Genomic DNA, 22,745 nt, shown 5'->3' on the forward strand with positions numbered 1-22,745 from the left:
TGGTCGGGATGGAAGATCAGCTTGATATCAACAAGCTGCTTTAGAAGAGCCATAGAGGTTCTGCCCTGCGTGTCTGCACAGAAAGCAGAGAGAAAAAGGCAATGGATGGTGCTGCCATAGGAAGAATTGGCGAGGGGGCTGCAATTGCACCCTTTAACTGACCGCACCTTTTGTCTTATATGGGAATCTGAGAGACAGTGTTTTAGCACTGAGCTCTTGCAGACACAAAGGCAAGACCAGCTCCCCAGTAGAAAAATTGTGCTCACCTGCCAGAAGAGGGCTCTGCTTCCTCTGGTGTCCACCCTGAAGGGACACCACGAAGTGGTTTTCTGCAGATGCCAGGGACAGAATTCAGGCTAAGTGAAGGAGAGTGGGTAAAGGCAACTGCAAGATCCTGTCTGTGTCCTTATTTAAGATATCAGTGCTCTCATCACCATGGATTCTTTTGTTTGCATAAATTTTGATTTTTACAAAGTAAGAAAAAAAAGTCTGTTTCACAAAGGAAGCTGTGGTTGATTGAGGGAAGTGAAAAGCTTCCTCAACAAGGATGGCATGATTTTTTTTCTGTGATATATTAAAATACTACTTTAGCCTGAAAATATATTCTCACTGGGGAGGGGGAAACACAAATTAGACAAATGAAGCTAGAAACAAAATAAAATAGTTACAATGTACAAAATTTTTTCATATTTCAAGCAATAAAATATAGGTTAAATACAAAAATTTTACTGATCTATATACATAACTTTGATAGCTCTTATAACCTGTGTCCTGATCAGAACCAGAACAGATAAGAATACATATTGCTAAACTAGGTTATACTACAAGGTGATTGGGCAGAGATTATCTTCTAGCTTTATGCTTTTCAACTTTATGCCTTCATCTGTCTACAGCTTAAATGACAGACCTCCTGAATGAAATGAAGCAGTAATGTGAAGAAGACATGTCGATGGTGCATCATAGCAGCCTTCTAATGAAATCTCGGACTCTTTTTGCACATGTTCTTTTGTGCTACAAAATTTCTTTGTTGTGGCTGCAAACTGGTGAAGTCACTATGAAAATCAGTATAGAGAACTCATAAAAAGCTGAAATTAAATCTACCATGTGACCCAGTTCTACCACTCCTTGAATGATGCCCAACTGATTCACAATCCAAATCCACACATACTTACTCATCCAAGTCCATTGTTGCTTTCTTCACAAGAGTAGGACATAGAAACACTCTAAATGTCCTGCAATTGATCAGTGGACCATAAAATTGTGGTATATATACTTTTGAATACTATTTAGCTGTAAAGAAAAATGAAATCATAAACTTTATAGATAATATTACTGAATAAGGAAATATCATATTGAGCGAGATGACCCAGAAAGACATATGTCACATGTATCTCTTAACAGATGCTTCTAGATACAAATCTTCAGTTGTGAGTACAGATACAGATCCTGGAGTAACTTCAGAAACCATGAAGATAAAAGGGATCATTTTCATGGTAGGGGTTGTATTGGTGTAATTATTAAGGCCACTCCACTTAGTTAAAAGGAAGCTAGAAACAAAATAAAATAGTTACAATATACAAAATTTTTTCATATTTTAAGCAATAAAATAAAGGTTACATACAAAAATTTTACTGACCTATATACATAACATTCATAGCTCTTATAACCTGTGTCCTGATCAAAACCAGAACAGATAAGAATACATATTGCTAAACTAGGCTATACTACAAGGTGATTGGGCAGAATAGCAGCATATAAATTATCCATTCGGAAAAATGGGAAAATAGGAGCTTCTAAGGGAGAGGGAAGGGATGGAGGTACATATACAGGAAGAAGAAAAGTAAAATAACAGTAAAGATGCCTTAAAAAGTTGTAAGGAATCATACCATTAACTATTTATATAAAGAAAAGTCCTACATTACATGCACCTCTATGTATAAATATACATACAGAATTTAAATAAAATTTTCTCATTTGCTCTGATGGTGCCCTCACCAAACACCAAAGACCATCTAATAGAATGACCAGTACCAGACATGACAACCCCTGTTTTGAGTTTTTGGTCAGGATTCTTCAATATACTCCCTTAAACATGCAGGCTATTGCCATTTTTCTTGGTTGCCCACCAGAGGTGGAAGCTAAGTCCTTACTGCTGAAGACACCATACGCTTTAGATGCAGAGCCCAGAGGCCCCTGAGCTGGAAGTGATATGAATACCTTCTTCCTGAACACTAGCTTTCATGGTTCCACAGAAACCATACAAGCTTCCAAAGAAGGGGATGCAATCACCAATCCTACCTAGTTATGATGCCTATGAATCACACCAATGACAAGTATGGCATGGTAAGCCCTGGGGTGCATTAGTGGCATGCATACCTTGGCAGTAACCAACAGATCTTTAACTGGACTTAAGACCCACCCAACAAGAGGGAAACCATGCCTGATGCTAAAATGTTAGTCAATTACTCGGTGTTAGTAAAGTTATGGAACTTGGGGGAGAAACTAAAACCACCACTTCACTAACCGAACATAATCCATAAGTACAGTCTAAACATTTGTCCTTGTAGCTTCAGATAAGTGTAGCTGTCACTTCTCAGCAAGGAAATTTCCCTTTGCAATAGATGGAGTCCATTAAAGAAGATCATCACCAATCAAAATGGAGAGTTGTGAAGCACAATGCCATTGGATACATCTAAAATTGTCTCCACACCTGAGGCTGAATATATCCTTTTGCTAGGAGTCTTGTCTGGTATCATCCTTGTAGATTCCTGGGAGTTTTCCTTGCACTAGGTTTCTACCTGACCCAGAAATGACACCCTTTCCAGTCTGCTCTTTCAGTATTCTCTCCATGCCCTCTCCCAGCTGATTCCTTGTGCTCCCATCTCTACCAGCCACCAGTCTAGCCACCTGAAATCTCTTCTATTTCCCCTTGCCAGTGAGACTTGAGCATTATAATCTTTCTTTTATAATATTTGTATATGTGTATTCAAATCAGGGGTAGGGGAAAAACTAAATAGGAGACCTGGAAAATAAATTCTGAAGAATAAAGGACCAATTATTAGACATTGGTTTATTAATTTATTTAATGATTGACTTAAAGCACTATTTGTATTGTCTATTTGTCAAGCATGACTTGTCTTGCTACCTAGAAAGAATGACCTTGGGAAACAGACGAAATAATGGATCTTGGTCCTTGTTAACCTGTTGACTGCCATTTCTGCTTTCGCCAATTCTCATTTCTTGCTGCCCTGCCTTGTGCTTTTAGAGTATAAAATGAGAAGGCAAACCAGACCCGTGACTGAGACATTTCAGGAACTATCTTTACTTCAGTCCACTGATGACATCTCTTTTCTTATACTCTCACTGGTATTAGGGTGCTTAATCCAGAGAGGTAACAACAACAAAATAAGAGGTATTGATGAAAGAGAGAGTCATTACCCTCCCTTACCCCCAGTTTGCTCATGTAGATCTCATCCATTTCTCTATCGCTGGATGATCCCTGTGTCTTTTCTAGGGTCCTCCTAACTAGCTAGCCTCCCTGGAGCTGTGGGTTGCAGTCTGGTTATCCTTTGCTTTATATCTAGTATCCACTTATGACTGAGTACACACCATGTTTGTCCTTCTGAGTCTGGGTTACCTCACTCAGGATGATATTTTCTACCTTCATCCATTTGCCTGCAAATTTCATGCTTTCATTGTTTTTCTCTGCTGAGTAGTACTCCATTATGTATATGTACCACATTTTCTTTATCCATTCTTCAGTTGAGGGGCATGTAGATTGTTTCCAGGTTCTGGCTATTACAAATAATGCTGTTATGAACATAGTTGAGCATGTGTCCTTGTGGTATGATTGAGCATTCCTTGGGTATATGCCGAAGAGTGGTATAGCTGGGTCTTGAGGAAGATTGATTCCTAACTTTCTGAGAAACCACCATACTGATTTCCAAAGTGGTTGTACAAGTTTGCATTCCCACCAAAAGTGTAGGAGTGTTCCCCTTGCTCTGCATCCTCTCCAACAGGAGGGCAAAGGATGTGGGAATGAGAGCTTAGGGGAGTGGGAGGTTCGAGCTGGAACTGGAACAGAGTGGGAGAACAAGGAAAGAGATACCATAATAAATGAAGGCATCATGGGAATAGGGAGAAGCAGAGTGCTATGGAGGTTCCCAGGAATCCACAATGATGACTCCACCATAGACTATTGGCAATGGTCGAGAGGGTGCCTGAGTTGACCTACTCTGGTGATCAGATGGCTGAATACCCTAACTGTAATGATAGAACCCTCATCCAGTGACTGATGGAAGCAGATGCAGAGATCCATGGCTGGGTCCCAGGCAGAGTTCCAGGAGTCCAATTGACAAGAGAGAGGAAGGATTCTATGAGCAAGAGATATCAAGACCATGATTAGAAAAAGTACAGAGACAACTAGCCAAATTAGTGGAAACACATGAACTGTGAACCAATAGCTGAGGAGCCCCCATGGTACTTAATTAGGCCCTCTGTATAAGCAAGACAGTTGTTTAGCTTGAACTGTTTAGGGGGCCCCCAAGCAGTAGGATCAGGACCTGTCCCTAGTGCATGAGCTGGCTTTTTGGAGCCTAGTGCCTGTGGTGAGACACTTTGCCCAGTCTAGTGCCTATGCTGAGACACTTTGCACAGTCTTGGTGCAGGGAGGAGGGGCTTGGACCTGCCTTAACTGAATGTACCAGGCTCTGCTGACTCCCCATTGGAGACCTTGCCTTGGAAGAGGTGGGAATGGGGCATGGGTTGGGGTGGGGGAAGGCAGGGGAGTGGAGGAGGGAGGACAGGGGAATCTGTGGTTGATAACTAAAATGAATAGAAAATCTCTTAATAAAAAAAAAGGAAAAAAAAAAAAGCATTGTAGCTGGAGTTTTCCAAGCCCCAGCAGTCCCTTAGCCCACTTATAAAATAAACATACATACGCTTACATTATTTAAACTGCTTGGCCATTAGCTCAGGCCTCTCATTGTCTAGCTCTTATTCTTATATTTAACCCATTTATATTAATCTATACTTTGGCATGTGACTGTGGCTTACTGGTACCTTACATCTTCCTTGTTCTGGTGGCGGCTCCAGGCAGTATCTCTCTCTGCCTTCCTGTTCCTTCAATTCTCCTCTCTGTTAGTCCTGCCTATACTTCCTGTCTGGCTACTGGCCAATCAGTGTTTTATTTATACAGAGCGATATCCACAGCAGAGAGTCAAAGGTAAAAACAGACTACTGGGGGTTAAAAGGAGCAAGGGAGGAAAAAGGGATGTGGATGGAAGGGGTAAAGAACTACAAACACTTCATTTGAAAAACTCTGTAATGAAAAAAAATCCCTATAAGCTAATAAAACTAAAACATAATGGATAGAGTTTTGTACAGTACAGTTTGCACTCAGTTGGTTTCATGTTGGAGATGAATTTCAAATACCACAGTGAGTTATAGACAATGAAATTGCCTATAGTAAATGAAAAAGCATCTACAACTGAACACATTGAAGTTATAATCTGCCATCCATTCAATACGAAGTCTCCTTTGGGTAATTAGGGTAGAAAGAGGGCCATGGGGAGTATTCTGAAACTCTACTTATTAAAGTCTGACTTTAAAAATTACATATAGAAACAGATAATAGTAAGTAATATTTTGAACATTTTAGTGTTTATGTGCAGGTAAGATTTTGATCTTTCCTTGTTTGTAATGTTTGATACTTCCTAAAAGTGAGATATTTTAAAACCCTCATTATGCACATGATGTTGAGTAATTTAATAAAGTTTACACAGCTGTTCAACATAGATTCTGAGGATCATATTCCAAATCAGAGTCTGGTATCTCCCACCTCAAAGTTCCAATAATTCAAGAACCTGTGTCTCTCAATGTAAGATTACAGAGTAAACCAAAACTGACAGTGACTGCATATATCATAGGAGACCTGCATTCTCTTATTTCTGCCTTTCAACATTCTTCCACAAAGTCCATTCAGCTATGCACAGGTTTTAGAAATACCAGTGTCTCTATGTTTTGAATATATTGAGGAATAAAACATTGACTTTTCTTTAAAGTTCATATTTAAAATGAGGTCTGCTCTAATCATTCCAAATCCAGATGCCTGAATTCCAGTGTAAGAACACAATTAATAACATAAAAGGCAACATGGCACTATCAGAACCCAGCTATCTTTTTGCAGCAAGACCTGAATGTTCCAATGCAGCTGAGGCAGAAAAAAAAAGACCTTAGAATAATTTATGAAGAAGATAGAGGTCCTTAAAGAGAAAATGAAAAAAAAAAATCCCTTAAAGAAATTGAGGAAAAGACAAACAAAAAAATGGAGGAAATAAATAAATAAATCCCTTAAATAATGCTAAGAAAGCCAAGAAAAAAAAAAACAAGCAAACAGATGAAGAAAACCATTCAAGACCTGAAAATTGAAATAGAAGCAATAAAGAAAACACAACCTGAGGGAATTCTTGAAATGGAAAACCTGGGTAGGCAAACAGAAACTGCAGATGTAAGCATCAACAATAGAATAAAAGAGGTGGAAGGGAAAATTTCAGGCACTGAAGATACAATAGAGGAAATAGATTCATTGGCCAAAGAAAATGTTAAATCTAAAATATTCCTAACACAAAACATCCAGGAAATCTGGGACACTATGAAAAGATCAAATCTAAGAATAACAAGAATAGAAGAAGGACAAGAAGCCCAGCTCAAAGGCCTAGAAAATATATCCCACAAAATCACAGAAGAAATTTTTTCCAACTTAAAGAAGGACATGCTTAGAAAAAATACAAAAAAGCTTACAGAACACATAATAGACTGACCTAGATAAAAACATCCAGGCACAATAAAAATCAAAATAGTAAACATACAGAATAAAAAAAAAAAGACCATTAAAAGCTACAAAGGAAAAAGGCTAAGTAATATATAAAGGCAAACAGACCTACGAGACTTCTCAGTGGAGACTCTAAAATCTGGAAGGACCTAGGCAGATGTCTTACAGACTATAAGAGACCATGGATTCCAGGACAGATTACTATATACCCAGCAAAACTTTCAATCACCATGGATGGAGAAAACAAGATATTTTATTACAAGTCAAGTTTAAACAATATCTATCCACAAGTCCAGGCTATAGAAGATACTAAAATTAAAACTCCAACATAAGGATGTTAACTACACTCACAATAACACAGGCAATAAATAACCTCACACCAGCAAAACCCAAAGAAGGGAACACACACACACACACACACACACACACACACACACACACACACTACAACTTCTACCATTATCACCAAGAAAATAACATGAATCAACAATCAGTAGTCATTAATATCCCTCAATATCAATGGACTCAATTCTCCAGTAAAAAGACAGACTAACAGAATGGATATGAAAACAGGATCCATCCTTCTGCTGCATACAAGAAGCACATCTCAACATCAAAGACAGACACTACCTCAGAATAAAGGGTTGGAAAAAGATTTCCAAGCAAATGGATCAAAGAAGCAAGCTGGTGCAGCTTTCTAATATCTAACAAAACAGACTTCCAACCAAAGTTAATCAAAAGAGATGTAGAAGGACATTATACACTCATCAAAGGAAAAATACAACAAAAAGACATCTCAATTAGTAACATCTATGCCCCAAACACAAGGGCACCCACATTTGCAAAAGAAACATTACTAAAGCATAAATCAAACATTGAACTCACACATTAATTATGGAAGACTTCACTACCCCCACTCTAACCAAAGGAGAGGTCATTCACCCAAAAATTAAACAGAGAAATAATGGAACTAAAAGACTTTATAACTCTAATGGACCAAACAGATATCTACAGATCATTTTACCCAGACATAAAAGAATATACATTTCTCAGCACCTCCTGGAAAATTCTCAAAAATTTACCATATAATCAATCAAAAAGCAAGTCTCAACAGATTGAAGGAAACTAAAATAACTCCCTGTATCTTATCAGACCAACATGGATTAAAGTTGGATTTCAACAGCCATCTAATCAACAGAAAACCTACAAACTCATGAAAACTGAACAACTCGATACTGAATGACCACTGGATCAAGGAAGAAGTAAGAAATTAAAGACTTCCTAGAATTCAATGAAAATGAATGCACAAAATATCCAAAACTTATGGGGTACAATGAAAGTGGTGCTAAGAGGAAAGTTCATAGCACTAAATGCCTTCATAAAGAGTTTGGAATGATCTTACACCAGCAAATTAACAGCACATATGAAAGCTCTAGAAAAAAAGAAGCAAACACACCCAAGAGGAGTGGATGAAAGGAAATAACCAAACTGAGGGCTGAAATCAATAAAATAGAAATAAAGAGAGCAATACAAAGAATCAAAGAAACAAAGACTTGGTTCTTTGAGAAATTCAACCAGATAGACAAACCCCATCCAAACTAACTAAAAGGCAGAGAGATAATATCCAAATTAACAAAATCAGAAACAAAAATGGGGATTTAACAATAAAGAATGAGGAAATGCAAATAATCATTAGGTCTCACTTCAAAAGCCTGTACTCCGCAAAACTGGAAAATCTAAAATAAATGGACAAATTTCTCAATAGATACCACTTACCAACATTAAACTGAGATCGGATAGACAATTTAAATAGACCAGGGCCAGATGGTTCTAGTGCAGAGTTCTACCAGACTTTCAAAGAAAAGCTAATATCAATACTCCTAAAACTATTCTACAAAACATAAATAGAAGGAACATTGCCAAATACATTTTATGAGGCCATGGTTTTCCTGATACCCAAACCACACAAAGACTTAACAAAGAAAGAATTACATGCCAATTTCTCTCATGAACATTGATGCAAAAATAATAAATACTTGCAAACATAATCCAAGAACACATCAAAAAGATCATCCAACATTATCTAGTAGGCTTCATTCCAGAGATGCAGAGATGTTTTAGCATATGAATCCACCAATGTAATCCACCATATAAAGAAACTGAAAGAAAAAAAAAAAAACAAAACTGCTCATCATTTTAGATGCTGAAAAAGCTCGTGAAAAAATCCATCACCCCTTTATGATAAAAGCCTTGGAGAGATCAGGTATAAGGGACATACTTAAACATAATAGAGGCAATTTACAACAAGCCTATAGTCAACATCAAATGAAATAGAAACTTAAAGCAATTCCATTAAAATCAGGGACAAGGCAAGGCTGTCTACTCTCTTTATATCTATTGAATATAGTAGTGGAAGTTCTAGCTAGAGCGATAAGACAACAAACGCAAATCAAGGGGATACAAATTGAAAAGGAAGAAGTCAGCCAGGCAGTGGTGGCGCACGCCTTTAATCACAGCACTTGGGAGGCAGAGCCAGGCGGATCTCTATGAGTTCAAGTTCAAAGCCAGCCTGGGCTACAGAGTGAGTTCCAGAAAAGGCACAAAGCTACACAGAGAAGCCCTGTCTCGAAAAACAAAAACAAAACAAACAAAAAAAGAAAAAAAAAGGAAGAAGCCAAATTATTACTATTTGCAGATGATACAATAGTATATGTAAGCCTGATAAACACCTTCAGCCTAGTGGCTAGGAACAACACAAACTGAAACAAACAAACAAAAACAACAATAAAAATGTAGCCCTCTTGTATACAAACAATAAATGGGCTGAGAAAGAAATCAGGGAAACAACACCCTTCATAATAGCCACATAAAATATCTTGGTATAACTCTAACTAAGCAAGTAAAAGACCTGAATGCCAAGAACTTCACTTCATTGACGAAAGAAATTGAAGAAGATATCATGAAATGGAAAAGTATCTCATACTAATGAGTGAGATAACCCAGACCCAGAAAGACAAACATGGTATGTACTCACCTATAGGTGGATATTAGCTGTAAAGGATAACCCTGCCATAGTCCACAGACCCAAAGAAGCTAAGTAAACAGGAGGTGCTCAAGAGGGGGAAACATGAAGCTCACTGTGAAGGGGAAACAGAATAGATATCACAGGTGTATGGGGACTCTGAATGGGGCAGCATGGGATCAGGAGGGATCAGGTTGGGAAAGGATGGAAGGAAAGAGCACTTGGAAAGACAACTGGAATCAGGGACATCTCTGGGATGAGCTGGAAACCTTGTGCAAGCGAAACTCCCAGGATTCTACAAGGATGACCCCAGCTAATGTTCCTAGCAACAGGGAATATGTAGCCTGAATTGGTCATCTCCTATAACCAGGCACGACTTTCACTAGAGGAATTGGAACCCGAACCTAGACATATAACCTTTGACCTACAATTGCCCTGCTTACAAGATTTGCTGGGGTAAAGGTGATACAGAAATTATGGGGATGATGGTCAACCAATGACTGGTCTAGGTTGAGCCCCAGAACATGATAGGGAGCCCACCCCTGATACCACTTAGAGGGCCAAGACCCAGAGGCTGGACAGCCCAGAGACCTAGAATAAAATCAAACATGACTGGCAAAATAAATAAATAAATAAATAAATAAATAAATAAATAAATAAAAGGTCAATGAAATGGGTCCTAAAGATATTCTGCTATACTCATAGATGGTTGCCTATCCCTCAACTCTCATCAGTGATGCTTCACCTAACAACTGATGGAAACAGATGCAGAGACCCACAGCCAAACATTAGGTGTAGCTTGTTGAATTTCCCCTTGTGGAAGAGGGGAAGAAACTATTGTGGGACTCATAGAGTTCTACGACACCACAAGAAAACCCACAGAATCAACTATCCTTGGCTCATAGGGGCTCACAGAGACTGAACTGACAACCAGGGAGCCTTCATGGGACTGACCTAGGCCCTTCCACATGGGCTAATTTGTGTAGATTGGCATTCTTGTGGGACTCCTAAAAGTGGGAGCGGGGCTTTCTGAGACCCAGTTACCTGCTTTTGGGACCCTTTCCTCCTATTGGATTGTCCCATCCAGCCTCAGTAAGAGAGGAGGTGCCTAATCTTAAAGCAAATTGTTATACCATGGGTGGCGGATATATGTGGGAGTCTGCCCTTTTCTGAAGAGAAAGGAGGAGTGGATTGGGGGTGGCAGGGAAGAAGGGATGTTTCAGGGAGGGAATGGAAGGAGAGGAGGGAGGGAGGGGGAACTGTGATCAGGATGGAAAACCATTAATCTATACACACTGGCAAAGGAAAAAAAAAAAAAAACAGTTTCCCCCAGTGGAGTCTTACTGGGCATATTATCTATATTTCATGGAAGGCATCATGCCTGGCAGTTGATCAACACAAAATTAACTCAGAAATATTCTTGTAGACTTTTTGTATCATTTTGCTTTTTTCCCCCTTTGTCTTAACGGCCATTTGCTTATTTAATTTTAAACCCTCTCTCACAGATCACTACCGGCAGGGGTATATAAACCCAATTCGGGGTAAATAAATAGGGCAGCAGCTTTCAGGTGGTCATCCAAAGGAAGGCTTCAGCCCTACCAGAGGAGTGTACAGTATGCCATTAAGATCTGGCCAGGCAAGCTGGAAATGAAAACATTTTTCATCACATGGTAGGTCTAAAATTAATGTGGGTGAGAAGGCAATGGAATAATCAGTATCCAGAAAGAAGTACATTGGAGTAAAGAGAACACAGGAGGTATCATTTCTCTGGGGGCATAATTCTTCAGAGAATTTGATTTGAAGCAAGCACATTGGGGGCAATTTGAAGAGCTCAGTGAAATAGTTTGTATTTCATTATTAAGTTCCTATAAATATTTTCCCTTGCCTCATAAGGAATTCTCCTGGGGATTTGATGTTACTCTTAAGTTATAAAACAAAATGCCAATAACATGGTACATATAAACAATGCAAATGCAGTTTTGGGAGTGATCAATAATATAAAACAAAATCAATAACTTGAGATTATCCTGCATTGTTCACAACTGACAAAATGTTAACATGCTTGTTTAATCTAATAGTATTATGCATATGAATGAACTGTGAAGTAGATTCTTGATACATGTTCTCAAAACAGCTTTCAAATGTCATGATTCACCTTACATACATCTGCTGTTTATTCCGGAGTCCAACTGTGGATAAATCTGTAGCCTAAACTCTAGAATGCTTTTTGAAGAATGAAGCATGTTTATCATGCTCTGTGTGGTCCTATGGAGCTGCATCTGTGTGACAAACCAAGTCTAGCTTCAGTGGCTGAGTGTGTATTTCTTTGAAGGTATATCTGTGCTGATATGCTTGCAATTTTGACTTATCAAAGTAAGAGATAATTTTCTGGGCTTGAAAATAAAATCACAGATGTCTGAATCTGGAACAAGTGAACAAAGAAGAAACAGAAACCCAGGTAACACATCAGTGAAATCTTTACAGAGATTTTGTGATAAGGTCAAAGAAGGTTAGTTCAAAGGTGTCTTTCATAAGTCAGTAGATGACTCATTTCAAACTTTTATGACAGATACAAGAATAGGATACTGCATGTACTTTATTTACTTTATAGAATATTGATAGAATAAACAAAATATAACTATCTATAAACTTTATATTCTTGCTTAAATGCATATAACAGAAATGAGAACATGTTGCATTCACATGGTTTATATTCACAGTAATGTGTTTATCAGACATTTTATACAATTTAGAGAATGTAACTTATTACTACCAACTGTCACCTCCTTATGGGATTTTAAAGGCTATGTTTCTCTGCAGATGTTTAATTCTTTTTAAAATGGTCATGTTTGCCTCCCTTTCCTCCCTTTAACTCTTCCCATGTACAGCTCTGCTTGTTCTCTGACAAATATTTGACCTTTTGTTTCTTTGCCTGACTGAGGAAGTTTTATTTAAATATATATTTTCAATAAATAAAACATTCATATATATATATATATATATATATATATATATATTACAATTAAATTGCAGAGGTCATTTCTATTTAGTGTGGTAAATGAAAACAATTATTTCAATGTTATATCACCACAATCCATCTCATCCTTGTACTCTTTACCCCACAAAACAATAACTCTCCATCCCTAACCAACTCTAAACTACTGTTGTATTATTTCTATGACTATGACAAATCTAAGTACTATACAGAGGTAAGATCATAAAATACCTGTTCCTTTGTGTTGTTCTGATTTAATAATTTGGTATAATTTCTAAAAGTTTCACCTATTAAGTACACTTATTTTTGAAATGGAATATACACTCACCTATTTCCTCACTCTTCCCACTTTATAGGTTCAGAAATTATGCCCTTTGCACAGGCATAAAGACACACTGGGTAAGAAGGCTGTCCTTGAACACTACCTCGATGCTAAACTTATGAGTGTGTGCTACATAGTGCGTTTACTCATTTGTCTGTTGATGGGCAGGTGAGTTGTTACTATTTTTGCCTATTGTGAACAATTCTTTCAATATTAGTTAAATATTTACTCTGGTTTATTTTTTCTTTTTGGTTTTACTGGCATGAATAGATTTTGATGTGGAAATTACCAGAAAATTACAAAATATGAAATTCATACTCAAAAATTTATTTCTGAAGTATTCATGGAGTTATATTTACTTATCAGAATGAGTAAAGATTTTTTGTGATCATTTAATTCTAAAATCTGCATGAATCTTCAAGATGCACCATCTGTTTCTACTTAATTTAAAGATTTCATTTCTATTGTCTTAAAAAACTTATGTATTCAGTTGATTCTGTAACTTTAAAGCATCAATTTTAGTTGTAATAAATTGTCAAAGCCCATAGCAATGCTTAGAAAAAGCAATACAATAAATCTCCTGATAGTGATGTGTGTGAAAAGAAGAGGCAGCCCCCATAACTGTACACAATAAAGATATAATCCATCCAGCCATTCAATAGAAATTTTCCTTTGAGTCATTACAGTTGAAGGCCCTATGGTGATTCTTGTATATCCTCTTTTTTATATAAATCATGGTTTTTAAAAATATGTGCAGAAATTGATCACAATAAATAATACCTGAATTTACTTAAGTGCATACGTGCCAGGTAATTTTCTTAAAACTATATTTGCATTGAATCCTTGACACTCCCTATATGTTAGATGTTTTATGCTTCTCATAATATACATGATATTGTGTAATTAACCAAAGGTCACATGATTGTTCAATATAGATTCTAGAGATTGATAATCTAAATCAGAAATTGGATCTCAACATCGAAAAAGTTCCAGGTGCTCTATTTCACTAAGGCAAAGCAAAATTGACAATAACCATGCATGACACAGGAAATCCACTTTCTTGGTCAACTGCTTATTTTAAATTTTCACCATGTCCATTTGGATACTTACAGATTTTAGAGATAGTATATTTTCTTTACTTCAAAGAAACTGAGTAAGAAAACACATGACATTTAAAAGTTCATATTTAAGATGAGAAATCCAATGATAACATTTAATTTTTAATTGGAGTGTATATCATGGATATATTAGTTTCATGATAATTGTTTGTATTTGAGAAGAACTTCTATTTTCAAAGGATATAACTCTGCCTATAAAGTAATTAAGTAGGAATGTGCAGGCAAAGACTTTCCTCATGTGTTTCAAAAGTGTCTACATTAAAATATAAATTTCATCATCTATACTTGCAGAAAACTGCAGTTTGAAAGTGTTTCCTAGTATTTCATACTCACACAGTATGCAATTTGTTTCTCTCATATGGCACTGGCTTTTGCAACTATATTCTATTATTTTATTTGCCACTAATCAGATTCACGTGTTTAAAACATCCATTAACAATTCATTTGTTGAGTACATAAAAATCTGGAAGTCTCACCAATATTTGTAAGAAGTTTCTTATTTCATAAAGTAGAATATTGATTAAATAAAATGCATAATTTTAAAAATGATTTTGAGAAACAAAAAAGTATACATAAACCACAGCTTCTAGTCTTTGTGAGGAACTGTCTAAAGAAAGCAGTATTTGGGACTCAGAAGATCCTTTCATCCTGAATGTTTCATTATGGTGTTTGAAGCAGGATGTTTGTGAAAACAAGGTGAGAAACAGTGAGATAGTAATCCAAACACTCATTTTCTGAGGTGCTTCTTATGTGAGCAGTGTGCAAGCTCTTTCTCAGTTAGTGGTGGGAATTTATGAGCCCCTTTGATATTCATTCTGTGATTTTACTGGTTTGATTCCATATAGTTCTTGTATATACAGTCATACCCACTGTGAGTTCATGTGTGTAGTGTCCCTATCGATGTCTGGCAAACACTATTTCACTACAGACTTCCACTACCTCTGACTTATAACTTTCCGTCCCATTTCTGCAAATATCCTTGAGCCTTGTGAAGAGAGGGTTTACATATCCCAATTAGAGGTAGACCCCACAATCTCCAGTTATTTACATAGTCCACCAGTTGCATGTCTGTGTGAATTTCTATCTACTGCAAAAAGAAGCTTTTCAACTGAGGGCTGAGATATGTACTAATGTATGGATATAAAGATAAGAATTTAGGGGACAGGTTGTACTATGCCATGAGAGTGTTACCTAGTCATAAAATTTTGGTCATGGGACTTAGGATTACTTTAAAATTCAGCATGTGCTATTTATCTGCAGGATTTGACACTTGAGTGAGTTAAAAACCCTCAGAACTTATGGAAAAGAGGAACAATGTAACCGAATTCATCCTCCTGGGCCTCACCCAGAACCCTGAGGGCCAAAAGGTTCTGTTTGTCACATTCTTGCTCATCTACATTGTAACAGTAATGGGCAATCTGCTCATCATGGTGACCATCATGGCCAGCCATTCTCTGGGCTCTCCTATGTACTTTTTTCTGGCTTATTTGTCGTTTATAGATGCTGTCTATTCTACTGCCATTGCTCCCAAAATGATCGTTGACTTACTCTATGAAACAAAGACCATTTCCTTCCAGGCTTGTATGACTCAAGTTTTTATCGATCATTTATTTGCTGGAGCTGAGGTCATTCTTCTGGTGGTGATGGCCTATGACCACTATGTGGCCATCTGTAAATCTCTTCATTATTTGACCATCATGAACAGGCGGGTGTGTGTTCTCATACTGTTGGGGGCCTGGATTGGGGGCTTTGTTCACTCCTTAATTCAGTTCATTTTCATTTATCAGCTTCCTTTCTGTGGTCCAAATATCATTGACAACTTTTTATGTGACATTTATCCCTTGCTAAAACTGGCTTGTACCAATACTTATCTCATTGGACTCTGTATGATAGCTAATGGAGGGGCAATTTGTACTGTCACCTTCTTAATTCTTCTAGTTTCCTACGGAGTCATTTTACACTCCCTTAAGGCACACAGTCTGGAAGGGAAGCGCAAAGCTTTGTATACGTGTGCATCCCACATTGCTGTGGTCGTTTTATTCTTTGTTCCATGCATCTTCTTGTTTGCAAGGCCTACTTCCACATTTCCCATAGATAAGTCTGTGACTGTGGTATTAACTTTAATTACTCCTATGTTGAACCCCTTAATCTATACCCTGAGGAATGCAGAAATGAAAAATGCCATGAGGAGACTTTGGAGCACTAAAATCACTTTAGTAGGAGAGCTATATTCTTCCTGTAGAACATGACATTCATTCTTTCATGGAAGCAAGGGACAATTGTCCTGAAGCATTTGCATTTTCATTGTTATTCTCTTTTGTTATTTCTTTGTGCTGAAACAGTGGTGTTCATGTTTAAGTGGATTATGCTTCATCTTTAAAAACCAAGACTATTCTACAGGCTTAATACACACTAGTGTAAGTTTTTTTTATTTTATTTTATTTTTGTTTTTAAACAAGGTTTCAAAACAATACAAAACAACAACAACAACAACAAAAAACCCTTTATAATGTTGGCTGTCCTGGAACTAGCTCTGTAGACCAGGCTGCCTTGAATTTACAGATCCACCTTCTTCTGCCTTATAAGTGCTGGGATTAAAGGCATATACCACCACCACCTGGCTTAGTTCAAGTTCTTTTATGGGCTAGGCTTTTGTCTTTTAACATATTTTCAATTTGTTTCATGAATTTAAACTTTATTCTATTAATATTTTGTGTATATTTATAAATTAAAAGATAATGCTTTGATGTATAACATGTATTATAGAAAGTCTTAATGAAGCTAATTGACATTTTCACCTCACCATTTGTGTGAGCGGTCAGAATAGGAAAACATATTTATGTTCATGTGCTGAAATATGCCTTTTGAGAGTTTGCTCTCTTTAGTCCAAGGAGCCAGTTCAATACAGTTCTAAGTTGAGATTCAAAATTATTGTTTACTTAGCAGTATCTAAAGAAATTCTGTAATCCATATATGATTGAGTACATGGAATATTTGTCATATGAGTTTGACTTTTTATTTAATAGTATAATCTCTAGCTGGATCAAATTTTCTTCAAAGTACACAATTTTTTCTTTCTATGGTTGAATATAAATTCCTGTGTATTTGTACAACACGTTTACCTTGTTCATTCCTATGTTAATGGACATCTGGGCTGATTCCATACCTTAGTGGTTGATTCTGTTATTTAGCCATTTGTGAATGAGCTGTAATAAACACTGATGTGCAAGGATGTCTGTATAATGTTGACTGGCATTAAATGCATTGGGTTAAACACTTAGAAATTATATCTGGTTCACATGGTAGATCTAGTTATAGGTTTTTAAGTAACCACTCCCCATGCTGGTTTCAACAGTGGCTGGATTAATTTACATACCTACCAGGAGTGTAGAAGTTTTCTTTTTTGTCTACATCCTTCTTAGCATTTGCTAACTTCTTTCAAAAATAGTAGGCATTATAGGCTCAGTGTGCTGGGCTCTGCTGAATCCCCATGGGAGACCTAGATTTGGGGGATGTGGGAATGCAGGGTGGCTTGGGAAAGAGGGCTGGGGGTGGAAGGAAGGATGAGGGGAGATCTGTGGATAGTATGTAGAGTGAGTAGAAAGTTCTTAATAAAGAAAAATGGAAGAAAAAGAAAGAAATTAAATAAAACAAAAGATAGTAGGTATTATTATTGTGATGAGATGGAATCTCAGTATAGTTTCAATTTGTCTTTCCCTGATGGCTGATGATGTTCAACATGATTGCACACATCTATTGGTCATTTCTTCATACTTTGAGAGCTGTTCAGGTCAGTAAACAATTTAATGATTGGGATGTTTGATTTCTTGGTATTTAGGATTGTTTTGTTCTTGTATGTAGGTATTAATCCTATAAATCTGCCAGATGTGTAGTTAGCAATGATTTTCTTCTATTTAGTAAACTGTTTCTTCTTTTAGATGCAAACCTTTTAATTCTACACAATCTTCTTTGTCAATTCTGGCACTATTTTCTGAGTCATAACAGCCCTTTATGGAAACATCTTGTCCAAACTTTAAAATAATTTCCCTTAGAGAATCCCAGAATTTTGGGTCTAGCATTAAGGTTTTTGATTCATTTGGAATTGGTCTTTGTAAACAGTTAAAGAAAAGTTTCATGTATCATCAATCTACATTTGGGAGTCTAGTTTTCACAGCACCTTTTGTAAAGGAGGCTGACTTTTTTCCAAGTGTCTATTTTTGGTGTCTTCATCAAAAATCAAGTTTTAGGTAGTTGTGAATAAGAATATATTCTTGCCGGGCGGTGGTGGCGCATGCCTTTATCCAGCATCGGGAGGAGGCAGGTGGATTCTGTGAGTTCGAGGATGGGCTACAAGTGAGTTCAGAAAGCGCAAAGCTACACAGAGAAACCCTGTCTCGAAAAAACCAAAAAAAAAAAAAAAAAAGAATATATTCTTTATTTCTTTCTCTGCATGTTCATTGTTGCCATCTATGAAAGCAATTGATTTGTAGATGTTGATTTTTTATTATCTTCCTTGATCCTCTGCTGAAATTATTTATTGTATCTATGACGTTTTGATAGAGTTTCTAAGGTTTCGGGTAGATGTTCATATCATCTGCAAATAAATATATTTTATCTTCATTCCTATTTGTATCCCTTTAACATTCCTTTGATTTTTTTTTTTTAAATCTCACTAAGAAACCAAGGGATAGAGCCCTATTGAGTAAGATTGTAAGAGGCTCAGGACCAGGACATCACTGTAAGATGGTGTCTTATATATATGGCAGAGAGCTTCACCTATGAAATCTGCTGCTTAAACATGACCTGCTCAATACAGCACATTTGACATTCCAACATGGATGGAGAAAATCCCACAAAGCCCCACCCATAGATGAAGCAGTACATGTAATTAATGGCTACCAAGAAACAGAAAATCAGTCAAACCTGACTTCTCCAGCAGTGACTCCCTTTATATGTTATGCAATTCCAAGTGGTCAGCCTAAACACTTGTACTTATGAGCAACGCTAAATGAACTCAACACATACACACACACACACACACACACACACACACATACACACACACACACACACACAGACAAACCACGGCATGGCGGAGAATTACATATACTTAACAATAATAAAGAAGAAGAAGTCACGAATTTGAAGGGGAATGTGTCGACAGTGGAATTGGAGGGGGGATATGTAAAATTATGTAAATATATTATTTATGCATAAAATTCTCAAAAGAAAATAAAAGTAAAAATATTAATGGAGAAATTGATGCAATGAGCTCATTGTGATTTTTGTGGGAGTGATTGAGTTTTTACCCTATGCAGTGTATTGTTGGGTGTAGCCTATATTATGGTGATGCTTATATCTTCTATTACATGAAGTGAATATTATCATGAAGTGAATCTACATAAAATGTGATTTATATACTTGCATTGGTGCCATATTACATTTTTTGATTTGTTTGTGTTGAACCACTCTTGTAGTACTTGAACTAAACCAACTAGATATTAATGAATTTTTATGTCTTTGAATTTTATTAGCAAATATTATACCAAGCACTTTTATACTTATCTTCATTAGGAGCTTAGCTTATAATTTTTATGTTGCATTTTATTAGGATTTGGTATCAGAATGATAAAGTGATTTTATTAGTGCTCTTTATCTTCATACCAAGTGTGGTAGTCTGGGATCATTGGAGTTAGTTCTTCTTTAAAGGTCTGTAAGAATATAAAATAAGTGCTACTGGATATAAACATACTGATTAATTTTTACATAACAGTAATGGTGACTTTAGTATCTCACTCTTAGCCTTAGACAACTAATGCAGACAAAAATAAATAAACATGAAAATTAAATCATATCACAGATTAGATGGTTTTAACTCACATCTATAAAATATTCAAGCCATTGCTAACTATACATTTTTTCTAGCACCCCTTAGAAATTTTTCTAAATAAATCATATTCTAGGACAAGTAACAAGTCTTGCTAAACATCAGAATATTGCAATACTTCCTTTCATTTTTGTCCAATGACAGTGGAATATAACTAGAAATGAATGGTGAGAGCTACTACACACACATTAAAAATCATGCGGTTGAAGAAGATATTATTGTGTATTGAATAGGTTTTGAAGAAATTATGAGTGAAATTAAAAATTCCTAGAGTTGTCCTATTGTAAATTCACAACATATGATGGACCAGCCCATTGAAGTAGACATCTTTGGGTTTATTCTTGCTGAGGAATTTCCTATAGTGTGGTGCTTTGCTGCAGCTATGTTCATGTGAGATTTTTCTCTATGCTCAACCCAATTTCCACCATTATTTACACATTACTCCCTAATAAAAAGTAATCAATTCCATACAAATCTACCATCAATAATTTCTTTGGAATCTAAGCTCATAAATTCTTAGAAAAATATGTTTACTTCTCATTGCTTAGGCTAAAATAGGGGGCTGAAATGTGGTTTGGTTTTCTTCTTACTGTATGTTCGTATGGGCATCTGCTACCTGTCTTCTCTTCATTTTGAAGTGTGAAAGTATAGCTGCTATGTAGCTGGCATGAGGTGTAACTATTTCTGGGTGTCCTATTTGAATTTTAGCAATATGCTCTTCTTTTAATTTGTTTAGTATAGTAATATTTTTTAAGTTAGGAAACAAAAATTAGTACCCCCAGATGTTTCCATTCTTCCTTTATTTTCTGAGAACCAAAGCTATCTTTTATTTTCTTCTTTTGTTACATCAAACCAGTCCATATTACCTTGCACTCATTATTATCTGTAGAAATGATGTCTTTTTAAAAAATGACACCCTAAATTTATCAAATTTTAGGCTAGTGCTTTGGTTTTGGTTGTCTGTCACAATTATATGTTAATACACTATTGTGGAGAGCACCACTCACTATGTTTGAAAGGAATGGAGTGATCAATTTTGAATTGACCAGGAAACTCTCCCTGCTGTCTAGTTTTTGTAGTGCTGGAAGTGATATATGAGCTTCTAGGGGATAAAAGATATCCAGTGCAGGACTCTAAATGAAACAGTACAGACCAACCATGCACGATATACCCACTGGTACATGAGTGACAAGATTGTGGGAATAACCGACTGTTCTCTTGATTGGATTTGAAGATTTCTCCATAGTAGGCAATTCATGCCTGATGCTATATAAACATAGTTGAAACTCACTGCTAGGAAAGGCATAGATCCTAAAGGAGCAACAAGTGGTGTGTTTGGAAATGAATATTGTACTGGACAGTTTTGTGTCAACTTGATACAAGCTAAAGTCATCTGAGAGCAGGGACCCAGAGAGCTGGAATAAGTGAAGGGACTGGTCCTACAGATCCAAAGCTGCAGGATCTCCACAACATAGGGGACAACAGGATATCCAAGAGGATTTCCAGTGAGGGCCACTATGGATAGTGTATCAGAAACCAGAGACCTCAAACCAGACCAATGACATTTTACAATAAACATTTGCAAGTAAAGGGATGTGGACTAAAGGGTAAACTGTGTGACTCACTGTGTCACACTATAGATTCCGCAATGAGATTTTTCTCTTTTTTCCTGTTTTTTTCTTTTCTCTTAAGTTTATTTTTTTTTTTTATTTTTTTGGGGGGAGGTTCAAGGGCAGAGGGTGGACACTAAAGGAAGAGGAGATGAATGAGATTGAGATGCATAATGTGAAAGCCACAAAGATAAAATAAATAAAAAGATTTAAAAAGGAAAAAAAAATCCTTCATAAAATCAGGCTGTAGGCAAGACTGTATGACATTTTCTTTTTTATTCAATAATTATATTTATAATATTCATTAATTACATTAATTGTATTGATTTATTATATTCATGATATTATGTTCTGATACTACTGACCATTAGTGGGGACTTTTCCATCACACAAAACAGAGATTCTGTACTTAGGAAATCATTGCTCTATATTCCTTTCTTTTCCATCTTGAGATAAGATCTAGTCTTTCTGTCTCTATATATTGTATATTCTATAGTAATACAATTTGATAGTATTTGTCCTTTTTTTCCTTTTATTTTATTTTACAATACCATTCAGTTATACATATCAGCCATGGATTCCCTTGTTCTCTCCCCTCCTGCCCCCCTTCCCTTCCCCCCAGCCCACCCTCCATTCCCACCTCCTCCAGGGCAAAGCTTACCCCGAGGACTGAGATCAACCTGGTAGACTCAGTCCAGGCAGGTCCAGTCCCCTCCTCCCAGACTGAGCCAAGCGTCCCTTCATAAGCCCCAGGTTTCAAACAGCCAACTCATGCACTGAGCACAGGACCCAGTACCACTGCCTAGATGCCTCCCAAACAGATCAAGCCAATCAACTGTCTCACCAATTCAGAGGGCCTGATCCAGTTGGGGGCCCCTCAGCCTTTGGTTCATAGTTCATGTGTTTCCATTCTTTTGGCTATTTGTCCCTGTGCTTTATCCAACCTTGGTTTCAACAAT

General features: G+C 36.7%; 1 protein-coding gene across 1 annotated transcript; it reads left to right on the forward strand.

Moving 5' to 3' along the window:
* Window positions 1-10,936: 10,936 nt before the first annotated feature.
* LOC114693903 (olfactory receptor 4A15-like) lies at window positions 10,937-16,538 on the forward strand. Its single transcript, XM_028870450.1, has 2 exons — window positions 10,937-10,946; window positions 15,583-16,538. The coding sequence occupies exon 2, from the start codon at window positions 15,588-15,590 to the stop codon at window positions 16,536-16,538; it is 951 nt and encodes a 316-aa protein (XP_028726283.1). The 5' UTR covers window positions 10,937-10,946; window positions 15,583-15,587.
* Window positions 16,539-22,745: the final 6,207 nt, after the last annotated feature.

This window comes from Peromyscus leucopus, chromosome 4 (assembly GCF_004664715.2).
Source record: "Peromyscus leucopus breed LL Stock chromosome 4, UCI_PerLeu_2.1, whole genome shotgun sequence".
NCBI classification, from domain to species: Eukaryota; Metazoa; Chordata; class Mammalia; order Rodentia; family Cricetidae; genus Peromyscus; species Peromyscus leucopus.

Coding starts and splice junctions, on each gene's coding strand:
- LOC114693903 (XM_028870450.1), top strand. CDS start 15,588: ATGGAAAAGAGGAACAATGTAACCGAATTCATCCTCCTGGGCCTCACC.